Source organism: Oncorhynchus gorbuscha, linkage group LG09 (assembly GCF_021184085.1).
Source record: "Oncorhynchus gorbuscha isolate QuinsamMale2020 ecotype Even-year linkage group LG09, OgorEven_v1.0, whole genome shotgun sequence".
NCBI lineage: Eukaryota > Metazoa > Chordata > Actinopteri > Salmoniformes > Salmonidae > Oncorhynchus > Oncorhynchus gorbuscha.
Genome location: NC_060181.1, coordinates 88,138,839 through 88,152,875, shown reverse-complemented (window position 1 = coordinate 88,152,875; position 14,037 = coordinate 88,138,839). Strand labels below are relative to the sequence as shown.

General features: G+C 45.6%; 1 protein-coding gene across 6 annotated transcripts in view; it reads right to left on the bottom strand.

Annotated features, from left to right (window-relative positions):
• The window catches only part of LOC124044235 (diacylglycerol kinase eta-like), a 145,739-nt gene that overhangs the window by 37,269 nt on the left and 94,433 nt on the right, over positions 1–14,037 (bottom strand). For all 6 annotated transcript variants that reach the window (XM_046363831.1, XM_046363828.1, XM_046363832.1 and 3 more), the window contains 7 exons: positions 13,730–13,892; positions 13,357–13,465; positions 11,459–11,680; positions 11,121–11,212; positions 3,469–3,568; positions 3,073–3,376; positions 2,502–2,633 (listed from right to left, as the gene is read on the bottom strand). In XM_046363831.1, coding sequence (XP_046219787.1) covers positions 2,502–2,633; positions 3,073–3,376; positions 3,469–3,568; positions 11,121–11,212; positions 11,459–11,680; positions 13,357–13,465; positions 13,730–13,892 — 1,122 coding nt within the window. The remainder of the gene's footprint in view (positions 1–2,501; positions 2,634–3,072; positions 3,377–3,468; positions 3,569–11,120; positions 11,213–11,458; positions 11,681–13,356; positions 13,466–13,729; positions 13,893–14,037) is intronic.

Sequence of the window (14,037 nt, the reverse complement as noted above, 5' to 3'; positions counted from 1 at the left end):
AAAAAGAGAAAAAAAGAGGCCATGGTGGTGAAGTAAATACAATATAGGAAGTAAAACACTGGAATGGTTGATTTGCAGTGGAAGAAAGTAGAAATAAAAATAATGGGGGGCAAAGGAGCAACATAAATAAATACAGTAGGGGAAGAGGTAGTTGTTTGGGCTAAATTATAGATGGGCTAAGTACAGGTTAAGGAATCTGTGAGTTGCTCTGACAGCTGGTGCTTAAAGCTAGTGAGGGAGATAAGTGTTTCCAATTTCAGTGATTTTTGTAGTTCTTTCCAGTCATTGGCAGCAGAGAAAATACTACAATGTGCTATGTAAATACTACACTGTGCTATGTAAATAATACACTGTGCTATGTACATACCATGTAGAGATATTCGGCCACTCTTGAAATAACTAATCCAGCTATCCACTGACTGCACTGTCAATAACAAACTAAACCCAGTATAATTTAATCAGGAGAAATAAAGTTCATGTTTTCCATTTGTAATTCTTCACAAACCCTTTAATTAAATTACAGCAGGGAACATCATGTGTGGGCTTGTCAGACAGAGCCCACGTTCCCTGACATGGTGTAGTTGAGGACATGTTCCCTGTGACACGGTGTAGTTAGTTGGGGACATGTTCCCTGTGACAGGGTGTAGTTAGTTGGGGACATGTTCCCTGTGACAGGGTGTAGTTAGTTTAGGACATGTTCCCTGTGACAGGGTGTAGTTAGTTGGAGACATGTTCCCTGTGACAGGGTGTAGTTAGTTGGGGGCATGTTCCCTGTGACAGGGTGTAGTTAGTTGGGGGCATGTTCCCTGTGACAGGGTGTAGTTAGTTGGGGGCATGTTCCCTGTGACAGGGTGTAGTTAGTTTAGGACATGTTCCCTGTGACAGGGTGTAGTTAGTTTAGGACATGTTCCCTGTGACAGGGTGTAGTTAGTTGAGGACATGTTCCCTGTGACAGGGTGTAGTTAGTTGGAGACATGTTCCCTGTGACAGGGTGTAGTTAGTTGGGGGCATGTTCCCTGTGACAGGGTGTAGTTAGTTGGGGACATGTTCCCTGTGACAGGGTGTAGTTAGTTTAGGACATGTTCCCTGTGACAGGGTGTAGTTAGTTGGAGACATGTTCCCTGTGACAGGGTGTAGTTAGTTGGGGGCATGTTCCCTGTGACAGGGTGTAGTTAGTTGGGGGCATGTTCCCTGTGACAGGGTGTAGTTAGTTTAGGACATGTTCCCTGTGACAGGGTGTAGTTAGTTTAGGACATGTTCCCTGTGACAGGGTGTAGTTAGTTGAGGACATGTTCCCTGTGACAGGGTGTAGTTAGTTGGGGGCATGTTCCCTGTGACAGGGTGTAGTTAGTTGGGGACATGTTCCCTGTGACAGGGTGTAGTTAGTTTAGGACATGTTCCCTGTGACAGGGTGTAGTTAGTTGGAGACATGTTCCCTGTGACAGGGTGTAGTTAGTTGGGGGCATGTTCCCTGTGACAGGGTGTAGTTAGTTGGGGACATGTTCCCTGTGACACGGTGTAGTTAGTTGAGGACATGTTCCCTGTGACAGGGTGTAGTTAGTTGGGGACATGTTCCCCGTGACAGGGTGTAGTTAGTTGAGGACATGTTCCCTGTGACACGGTGTAGTTAGTTGACGATCCACTAGGTGGTGTTGTTATTAATATCCTATGTTTTTTCCTGTAGGATACAACTAACTCTTCTGAATTCAAAATGGGCTATTAGCCCCTACTCCCTAGCCCCTACTCCCTAGCACCTACTCCCTAACACATACATCCTAGCCCCTATACCCTAGCCCCTATTCTCTAGCCCCTATTCTCTAGCTCCTACTCCCTAGCCCCCACTCCCTAGCACCTACTCCCTAACCCCTACATCCTAGCCCCTATACCCTAGCCCCTATTCTCTAGCCCCTATTCTCTAGCCCCTGCTCCCTACACACTGGGCACAGACGTCATTCAACATCAAGTTTTGATTTAATTTTGCTTGTGAAATAATGTCAATTTAATGTGAAATCAACAAAACATTTCACCAGGTCATTGGATTTATGTTAAAAGTTGGGTGAAAAAAAAAAGAAATTCAATCACGTTGATGACTTTTTGCAAATCGAATCAGTTTTCCATGTTGATTCAACGTCATCACAATGAATGTTTTGTTGAAAGAAAGCAGAATTAATGTTGATTCAATCAGTTTTTGCCAAGTGGGTAGCCACTCCTCTAGATCTTAACAGGATTGGATAGATGGAAGCAAGAGACAGACAGAGAGAGAAGGAGACAGACAGACAGACAGACAGACAGACAGACAGACAGACAGACAGACAGACAGACAGACAGACAGACAGACAGACAGACAGACAGACAGACAGACAGACAGACAGACAGACAGACAGACAGACAGACAGACAGACAGACAGACAGACAGACAGACAGACAGACAGACAGACAGACAGACAGACAGACAGACAGACAGACAGACAGACAGACAGACAGAGAGGCAGGTGACTCACATGGCAGGATCTCTAGTTCCTTGGTGTCCTCGTCCTTTTCACTGTCCCTGTTGTCCTCCTCTCCCTCCTTCCTGAACTCAAACGTGGACGGCAGCTCCTGCTCCTCCGTGCTGGCATTCTGCTCATCCACCACTAGGGAGAGAGAGAGGGCAGGGAGAGTGAGGAGGAAGAGAGGATGAGGAGAAAAGAGAGAAGAAGGGTAAGAGGGAGAGAAGGACGGGGAGAGGGTGAGAAGGAGAGAGAAAGGGAGGGGGAGAGGGTGAGGGGAGAGAAGGGTCTGAAATTGCACATTACATCTTCATATTACGTGACAAAGTCTTTTTGTAGTTGAACTGTCTGGAGTCCCATTGCATTCTCTCTGAACCAGGCATGAAAGACTCGCCAAAGGCTCTATTCTAGTGTATGTCTGATCTGTTTTGTCATAATGTATTTCTACGTACCTCTCTCTGCCTGATCTGTTATGGTCTATATCTATGTACCTCTCTCTGCCTGTTCCATGATCTGTTATGTTCTATATCTACATACCTTTCTCTGCCTGTTACATGATCTGTTATGTCCTATATCTACGTACCTCTCTCTGCCTGTTGCATAATCTCTCGTACAGCCTTCTTCAGGCTGTTTGCCCGTAGCATCAACTGTTCTTTAGCTCTGAACATCTTGTGTGGCGAACCTCCTCCGTTCTCTCCTCCCTTCTCACTCTCCTCCGCTTCCAGTTTCTCCTTCAGCTCGGTCAACGACTCCTCGCTCACCTCCTCCTCTTCTTCCTCCTCCTCAACGATGGGGGGTGTGGAAAGGCGAGGTGGTGGGGGAAATGACTGGGTTTCTGTGTTGAGGTTCTGAAGGAGCAAATCTAGTTTCTCATTCAGGATGGCACACTGGTGGGGGAGAGGAGTTAATTTAGAGAGAGAGAGAGAGAGAGAGAGAGAGAGAGAGAGAGAGAGTGTGTGTGTGTGTGTGGTGTACTTACTTTGAGAGACATGGTGTCACACTCCTCTGTATTCTCAGTGCTTCTCTCATAGGACTTCCCCACTTTGGCAACAAAGTCCTTTACTGTCTCACACAGGATCCTAGAAGGAGAGAGAGAGAGAGAGAGAGAGAGAGAGAGAGAGAGAGAGAGAGAGAGAGAGAGAGAGAGAGAGAGAGAGAGAGAGAGAGAGAGAGAGAGAGAGAGAGAGAGAGAGAGAGAGAGAGATGTGGGTGCATGTTTTTTGTGCATACTCTCCTTGCCCTCTACCTCATGATACAAAACACCACACATCAGAATTTTTTTTATCCTCACCACTTCTACAACCGTATATCCAACCCATCTTCCCCGACATACCATATCTCCTGAAACATCTCCACACTTTATCATTCTATAGAACTCAAACTCAACCCTAAGGCGCCCAGAGACCATTCCTCCTTATTGGAATCCCTGTACCCCATGATAAACATCCCGACAGTAAACTCCACCACCAAGCTTTCACACAGACATTCCAACAGAGACATTAACCTGGCGCACACAGAAAACACACGATGCACAGTTTCACTCATGACACAGAGAGGACACTCCTGTCCAACTCCTGGGTCGACCCGTGCCAACCAGCCATTAGTGGCCAGGGCTCCATGTAGAACCCTCTGGAGGTCCCCTGACCTCTTTGGTACTGGGAAACTGTAGAGCCCCCTCCATCTAAAACCCACCATACTCTCCGCCCCACATACCCCCGGCCACTGATTTGCCTTCACTCCTGTTAGGCTTCTAACGTTTCTCACTTTATAAATGCAGAGGTTGTACGCAAAAAAAGTGTGTGTTTTGCAATACGGAAAAAAAGAGGGCTTTACCTCCCACCCCCTCAAACTCCCCCAGAGTCGGAGTGTTAAAATTGAACTTCCAGACCACCTTGCCAGTCCCCAGCCTCTGCCGTCACCTATAGTGGCAGAAACATTGGTGGCCCCACCCCCTTTAGCCCAACAAACATCCCCCTTATTGGTTCAGACAGTACTTCCTGGACCTCCCCCAGGAATCTCTCCAGCAGACTAAGAGATGTTAGTCCTGTTGTTGTGCCAGGACTTCCAGGGTTTTCCACCCTCCTCTTCCAGCAGCCGCTGGTCATCCAGCCTTTGTAAACCTGCTGCCATCATTAGCCTCTTCAGGGTGGCCGACTGAACCGATCTCAAAGGGATGTCTGGGTTGTGGAAGATAGGCTCCTCCAACACCCACAGCCCAGGCTCCACACCACCTTCTCGTGCAGGCCATAGCAGCTGCCAGGCCCTCAGCACTGCAGAGTAAAAATCAGAGAGACCTGCTGTACTCAGCCTCTCCAGTTTCATGAGGAACAGCTGCCGGTCTAACCCTAATCCGCCAGCTCTCCTCAGCAGCGCGCATGCTGGTGTCCAGTTCCATCAGGTCCTGTCCTTCTTCGTGAATGGACATATACAACACTGACACCCTCAGCCAGTGATGGCCCGACCAGAGAAAATCCAGGTCTGAGAGCAGGTATTGAGGATAGCCAGTTTATGCCACAGGGAAGACGCCGACCATGTTATTGATTATCAGCACCCTCCCTCTATATGACACATGGGACAGGAGCCAGGTGGGACAGCACCCTCCCTCTATATGACACTTGGGACGGGAGCCAGTCATGACACCCCACCCCTCAGTTCTTCCTGACCCACCTCTTCGAGCCCAGGTACACCCCTAAAATGTTAGGCCCTTCACAACCCCACTTCAACACACCCCCTGCAGTCTCCTGCGTAGCAGTCCCAAAAAAGGCTCAATGGCTAGTGTATATAACTGCCCCGCTAGAGGTCATCCTTGTCTAATGCCCCGTCTCATCCAGACTGGCCTACTGAGCTCCCCTCCTACCTTGACCATACATGACGCTCCAGCATACAACAGCTTCACACCAGCATACAACAGCTTCACACAGACCAAAAACCTTTCCCAAACATCACATGACATTAAACAGATACTCATGGTCCACTCTATAAAAAGCCTGCAAATGAGAACTTGTTCTCAACTAGCCTACCTGGTTAAATAAAGGTGTTCTCAACTAGCCTACCTGGTTAAATAAAGGTGTTCTCAACTAGCCTACCTGGTTAAATAAAGGTGTTCTCAACTAGCCTACCTGGTTAAATAAAGGTGTTCTCAACTAGCCTACCTGGTTAAATAAAGGTGTTCTCAACTAGCCTACCTGGTTAAATAAAGGTGTTCTCAACTAGCCTACCTGGTTAAATAAAGGTGTTCTCAACTAGCCTACCTGGTTAAATAAAGGTGAAATATTTGATCTTGAGAGACTAGTCTTAAGTTCAACCAGTTTAAAGTTTAACCTTTCGACAATTCCAACATGTTCCTGGTTAAGAACATGTTGTCCGCAATTGAGTATCTCAGTAGACAATATGTCTGGTTCTTGTGTACTATAGAGTCCAGATCGGCAACTCATCGGCAACTCTCCTACCCTGACGCACTGACGCAATACGCAAAAGAAGCCCAGTCCAATTATTGCCCAGAATTGTTTATAAAACTCCACTGGGTTACGGGCTCTGCCAGTTCATGGGACAATGGAGGAATGTCCATTTCATCCCTCTGTGAAAGAGAGAGCTTAGGGAGTTATTTAAACAAAACCTGAGCACACACAGGATAACACAGTTCTGCCCTATGCAACTCAGTATAAAACTCTACAGTCTGCTCATGCATCTCCCCTACCACAGAGGTCACCCGCCCATCAGAAAGCTGTAGACAATGCATACCCTTGGCTTCACTGCTCTTTCTTTCCAAACCAAAGAAGAAGGAGCTGGGAGCATCCATCTCTTTGAGCATGGAGAACCTAGCTCTTACAAGTGCTCCCTTTGCTTTAACCTGGAAAACACTACCCAGGTCCCTACGTAATTCAGCTAAATTAGGCCTACATTGCATTGCGCCACCATCTCTACACTGATACTACACTCGAGTTCCCCCAATACTCTCCTAGCCTCTGAGGATGAGATACTGTTGACAGAAAAGCCACATTTGTACTTTTCCCACATCCCACCATTGCCCCAGAGACTCATACTCCTCTCTTTGCTGCCCCCGCCTTTCCCCAAAAGTCTGGAAACCTGAGCAAAAAGTGGTATCTTGTAAGCTTTACATTAAACTTACAATAGGATGTCTGCAGAGGACCTTATGAAATAGCCATGGTTATGTGGTGATCCGAAAAAACCCATCAGGAGAAGGATAGCGCCCAACATCTGATTCCTGGACATGTAAAATCAATCGAGTCGGGCTGCACTCACCCTAGCCCCAAAGACCTTCACCAATGTATACTGTCTTGTGATGTCTAGTTCTCCAAACATCCACAAGGTCAAACTGATTAATGACGTCCCTTAACACCACCACTGAGCCTGAATGAGGCTCATCCCCATTTCTGTCTTTCGTCAAATCCTTCGTACAGTTCCAGTCCCCGTCGACTACCAGCATCTCCTCAGGCACTACCTGTGATAGTTCCTGTCTAAGACACCCAAACAGATGCCCCCTCTCTCTCCCTGTGTTAACTTCTCTAGGATAGGGGGCAGCATTCTAAATTTTGGATCAAAAGCATGCCCAAATTCAACTGCCTGCTACTCATCCCAAGAAGATAAGATATGCATGTTATTAGTAGAATTGGATAGAAACTCTGAAGTTTCTAAAACTGTTTGAATCATGTCTGTGAGTTTAACAGAACTTATTTAACATGTGAAACCCCGAGGACAAACTATTCAGATTTCTTTTTTTTGAGGTCACTCTCTTTTCAATGTATTTTCATTGGGAATCCAGATTTCTAAGGGAAGTTCTTGCAGTTCCTACCGCTCCCACTGGATGTCAACAGTCTTTAGAAATTGGTTGAGGTTTTTCCTTTGTGTAATGAAGAAGTATGGCCATCTTGAACGAGGGTAACTTGAAGTGTACTGTTACATAGAGGCGCGTGACCAGAAAGCATGCTACAGTTTGTTTTCCTCCTGTATTGAACACAGATCATCCCGTCTTCAAGTCTATCAATTATTTATGTTTTTGTGTAACAAATATCTAAAGTTGTATTACAAATGTAGTTTGAAATGTTTTGGCAAAGTTTTACAGGTAACATTTGAGATATTTTGTAGTCACGTTGAGCAAGTTGGAACCAGTGTTTTTCTGGATTAAACACGCCAAATAAATGGACATTTTGGATACATATCGACGGAATTAATCGAACAAAAGGACCATTTGTGATGTTTATGGGACATATAGGAGTGCCAACAAAAGAAGCTCGGCAAAGGTAAGGCATGAATAATTTTTTTATTTTTTTTGTGTCGCGCCTGCAGGGTTGAAATATGCTTCTCTCTCTTTGATTACTATGGTGCTATCCTCAGATAATAGCGTTGTTTGCTTTAGGCGAAAAGCCTTTTTCAATCTGACATGCTGGCTGGATTCACAACAAGTGTAGCTTTAATTTGGTATCTTGCATGTGTGATTACATGAAAGTTAGATTTTTGTAGTAATAATTTAATTTGGCGCTCTGCATTTTCACTGGCTTTTGGCCAGGTGGGACGGTACACATATCCCAGAGAGGTTTTAAGCAAGCCTACCCGAAGAGTCTCCATAAGAAGTGTGAGAAAAGACAGCAAAAAAAAACAGAATCCGAAGGTAGACCCTTTTGCACGGTTGTGACCAACTTCCTCAACCTAACACTTTTCCTGGGTGAGAGGTTATCATGCCCCTCATTTTTCATAGCGTGTTCTACTGATCTTACAAACTTTCCTGGGTCACAGAAAAAAGCTTCAAGATTACCCTTTTTCCCTTAGTCTCATTCAGGAACCTTGACAGTTCCATCACCGTGTCCCCTCTGCTGAAGAGACTGAAGAGACTGAAGATGATGAAGAGACTTGCTGCCTCTTCATCATCCTCTTCCTCACACTCACCTTCCTCCTACTCATCTCCATTTCCGATCATGACAACCTGCCTTTTCTCTCTAGTCGGGGCCTCCACCAAGCACCAGGCACTTTGACCACACCAGCTTCTCTCCTCCCACCTCCTTTCTTCTCCCCCTTTTTCATCTTCCGCTTGACCCCCTCCTCCACCTCCCCTGGTCGCCTCCCCTTCCCCAATATACTCTCTTCATCCACTAGCATAACCTGACTAGACACAGCCTCATCTACACCACCATCCGTAACGTGACTATACCCAGCCTCATCTACACCACCATCCGTAACGTGACTATACCCAGCCTCATCTACACCACCATCCGTAACGTGACTATACCCAGCCTCATCTACACCACCATCCGTAACGTGACTATACCCAGCCTCATCTACACCACCATCCGTAACGTGACTATACCCAGCCTCATCTACACCACCATCCGTAACGTGACTATACCCAGCCTCATCAACACCACCATCCGTAACGTGACTATACCCAGCCTCATCAACACCACCATCCGTAACGTGACTATACCCAGCCTCATCAACACCACCATCCGTAACGTGACTATACCCAGCCTCATCAACACCACCATCCGTAACGTGACTATACCCAGCCTCATCTACACCACCATCCGTAACGTGACTATACCCAGCCTCATCTACACCACCATCCGTAACGTGACTATACCCAGCCTCATCAACACCACCATCCGTAACGTGACTATACCCAGCCTCATCAACACCACCATCCGTAACGTGACTATACCCAGCCTCATCTACACCATCATCCATAGCATGACTAGGCCCAGCCTCGGCTGCTTGCATCTCATGGACCCCTGCACGTTGACCTCTATTTCCCCCACCGGCCCTTGTACCCTCACCTTGTCTATGGCCTTTTTGTGGGCATGCAAAGCTATTGTGCCTCAAATACCCACACTGAAAGCAGCGTAGACTATCTGTTTTGGCAAACCCAGTGTAGAGCCACTCCCCATGCCTCACTTTAAAATACACATGTAACAGTTGCTCATTGTTACTCAGAAACTTCAACACTTGCCTCCGGAACGAAACATGCTTAACTTCTTGACGCTACCCATTCCTTAAGCGGGATAATTGTCATCAGCAACGCTGAATAGCATAGCGCCAAAGTCAAAATAATATTACAAAAAAATAAGTGCAATATTGCAAAACACAGCTTAGCCTTTTGTAAATCCACCTGTCGTCTCAGATTTTGAAATTATGCTTTATGGCGAAAGCAATACAAGCGTTTGTGTAAGTTTATCGATCGCATGACAAACATTAAGAACACTTAGCATCAGGTAGCTTGGTCACGAAAATCAGAAAAGCAATCAAATGAATTGTTTACCTTTGATGATCTTTGGATGTTTTCACTCACGAGACTCCCAGTTATACAACAAATGTTCCTTTTATTTTTATATCCAAAATACCTCTGTTTGTTTGTCGCGTTATGTTCAGAAATCCACAGGAAAGAGAGGTCATGACAATGCAGACGAAAATTCCAAATAATATCCATAATGTCCACAGAAACATGTCAAACATTTTTTATAATCAATCCTCAGGTTGTTTTTAAAATATATATTCGATAATATATCAACCGGGAGTGTAGGTTTTTCAATAGGACAGGGAGAAACAATGGCCGCTTTACTCTGTTGCGTAAAACTCACTCTGAGAGCCCCACTTATCCACTTAAGCAATGTGATCTTCCTCGCTCATTCTTCAAAATAAAAGCCTGAAACTATGTCTAAAGACTGTTGACAACTTAGGGAATCCATAGAAATAATAATCTGGTTGATATCCCTTTAAATGGAGGATAGGCATGCATAGGAACAGATCGGTTTCAAAATAAGAGGCACTTCCTGATTGGATTTTCCTCAGGTTTTCGCCTGCAATATCAGTTCTGTTATACTCACAGACAATATTTTGACAGTTTTGGAAACTGTAGAGTGTTTTCTATCCCAATCTGACAAGTATATGCATATTATAGTTTCTGGGGCTGAGAAATAGGCAGTTTCAAATGGGTACATTTTTTAGCCAAAAACTAAAATACTGCCCCCTACACGCAAAGGTTAACGGCATCTGCGTGAAAACCTGCCAACAGTACATGAAAACCTCTTGCAAACATACCAAACCGACTCAATTCTTTTTGAATTTGATCATTCGTAATAAACTGAGGCAGATTCGCAACTAACACTCTAGTCGAATGAGTCGAAAGAGGAGAAATCGGCACCAAAACATCCCTTACAAATATTCCACTAGCAATCAGCTTGCCCACCAAATTGACCCTTTTCATGAACACAACCACAGATTTGTTCATTCTGGATGCGGAATGTATAAATTCAGCTCCTACCTGTTCGGCGACCGCGAGCAGAACCTCCTCCATCTAAACTCCATTCTAAGGATGAATCCATGCCGTAACGGCAGCGTCTACTCCTCGCTAGGCTGCGAAGCCATAGAGTACACCACACTGTTCAAACCCTAGGAAACTAAAACTATGTCCTCTTCCTCACTATCTTTGAAAACAAAGCCAGTGGGTATCGCTGGTGTTTTTCACTCTCCACCATAGAAAATAGAAATTGAAAGAAAAGACCAAGGAAATAATCAAGAAAATAGGTAAGGACAGAGCCCCTCATATGGCCTCTCAACAACAAAACACTCCCAGCATGCCCTAGAGAGAGCCATTTAGCAGTGTTGAGATGAGAGACTCACTTAGCAGAGGAGATGACCACAGAGTTTTGGTCAGCATTGAGGATCTTGGTGAGATGGGCAGCTACCGAGTCTTCATAGGCTGAGATCTGGAACTGAGGACACGTAGGAAGGGGATACATCATAATTACCATAACATTAAGCACAGTCAGAGGGAAACTGTTAACATTATAAATCCCCCCAAAATCCCAACGTGGCATCCAGACACTAACTCCAACTTCCTTCAAACTGCACACAGAGACATAAAAATGATATCCCATCTGACTTCGGGTAAGTAGAAAAGGGGCTTCGTTGCCACAATGTCGCACGATCCTCAAAAAATGTTTCAGATGAGTGTGTACCTGGTCATGGTCAGTGTCGTCGGGTGTGACAGGCCCGCTGTGTTTGGAAAGGATCTTAATTTCGTAGGTCATGATGCTCCAGCGGTCCAACATTTTGGTGCTGGCCCGCTCCAGTTTCTCCAGGATCTGGGGCAGCTGCGTGTCATCATCACACGACGGGCCCCAGCCCAGCACCCGCGCCAGGTCATTCCCAGTACCCAGGGGGAGAACTCCCAGCTGGCACTGGAGACAGACAGAGAGTGGTATGGGGAAAGAGAGAGAGAGAGAGAGAGAGAGAGAGAGAGAGAGAGAGAGAGAGAGAGAGAGAGACAGTGAGAGAGAGAGAGAGACAGTGAGAGAGAGAGAGAGAGAGAGAGAGAGAGAGAGAGAGAGAGAGAGAGAGAGAGAGAGAGAGAGAGAGAGAGAGAGAGAGAGAGAGAGAGAGAGAGAGAGAGAGAGAGAGAGACAGTGAGAGAGAGAGAGAGAGAGAGAGAGGGGAAGAAAGAGAGAGAGAGAGAGAGAGAGAGAGAGAGAGAGAGAGAGAGAGAGAGAGAGAGAGAGAGAGAGAGAGAGAGAGAGAGAGAGAGAGAGAGAGAGAGAGAGAGAGAGAGAGAGAGGGTAAGTGTGTGGGGGAGCTGGGAGGGGGGCTCTGTGTATGTGAGGCAAGAAGGGCGGGGATAACTGTGTCTGTATTTATGTGTGTGTGTCTATGTATGTGTGTGTGTATTTGTGTGTGTATTTGTCTGCGTCTGTGTATTTATGTGTGTGTGTGTGTGTGTGTGTGTGTGTGTGTGTGTGTGTGTGTGTGTGTGTGTGTGTGTGTGTGTGTGTGTGTGTGTGTGTGTGTGTGTGTGTGTGTGTGTGTGTGTGTGTGTGTGTGTGTGTGGTTAACCCACATGACTAATGCCATACTCTGAACAGACAGTTAACCCACATGACTAATGCCATACTCTGAACAGACAGTTAACCCACATGATTAATGCCATACTCTGAACAGGCAGTTAACCCACATGACTAATGCCATACTCTGAACAGGCAGTTAACCCACATGACTAATGCCATACTCTGAACAGGCAGTTAACCCACATGACTAATGCCATACTCTGAACAGACAGTTAACCCACATGACTAATGCCATACTCTGAACAGGCAGTTAACCCACATGACTAATGCCATACTCTGAACAGGCAGTTAACCCACATGACTAATGCCATACTCTGAACGGACAGTTAACCCACATGACTAATGCCATACTCTGAACGGGCAGTTAACCCACATGACTAATGCCATACTCTGAACGGGCAGTTAACCCACATGACTAATGCCATACTCTGAACGGGCAGTTAACCCACATGACTAATGCCATACTCTGAACGGGCAGTTAACCCACATGACTAATGCCATACTCTGAACAGACAGTTAACCCACATGACTAATGCCATACTCTGAACAGACAGTTAACCCACATGACTAATGCCATACTCTGAACAGGCAGTTAACCCACTGTTCCTAGGCCGTCATTGAAAGTAAGAATTTGTTCTTAACTGACTTGCCTAGTTAAATAAATAAACAATAAGAAAATACTCGTCCTTCTGCCGTAATCCCTTTAATATGGAATTATCAGTGTGCATGTACAGATATAGGTTCTGCACTGCTTCAATTGCAATTGAGCTTTGTGATTTACAAATTCACTGAAAACTCATACTAACACGCGGTTATATTAAGATTATATTATATTAATATTACACTTTTAATATAGACCACTTTTGTCCAGTTAATAGCCATAACCACTGATCAAGCAACATTATGGACTAAACGTTCAAATCCTGTTGCTGCAGAATTATTTTGCTGTGACAATACTGGTCAAATTAAGATCCTCCATCTGTAAACATACTCAGCGTGTGTATGTTGTGTCTCACCTGTTTGTGGAGGTTGAGTTTGTCTATCTCAGAGAGGACCCAGCCTACACTCCCATCCCCTCCGCACACCAGGATCCGGAAGTTATCGAACTTCTGGAAGAGACGCAGCCTGGAACACACAGAGGAATGGTCATAGTGTCACAGTAAAGCATTCTATCTGTGTTCTGGCCCAATTAGGTTACCAACCAGGGACCCTCTGCACTCAACACTAGTCACCCACCCAAACAGCCTTCTAATCAACCGCACTACCAATACCATGGTCTGGTTTGAGCCACAGACACGGTCTACTTCTTGGTCTCAGGAAGGGTTCACAGCTAACCAGCTAGCGATGTCACATGGTCTCCATTAGCAGGAGCACACCAAGCTGGCTCACCCTAGATGTGGTCCTCCGTTGACCAGGTCAAACACCTGAGCAGGGTTGAGGAGCTGCTTGAAACGTCGGAGGAATTTAACCCCTTGGTTGTCTCCGCTCTTGGAATTGACAAAGACCAGAAGAGGACTGGCGCAGGACGGGGGACAGGTGGCCTTCCAGAAGCCTGAACACAAAAACACAAAATAACAGCTATTACATTAATGAATGAATGAATGAATGAATGAATGAATGAATGAATGAATGGATGGATGGATGGATGGATGGATGGATGGATGGATGGATGGATTAGTGAAGGAATTGATGAATGG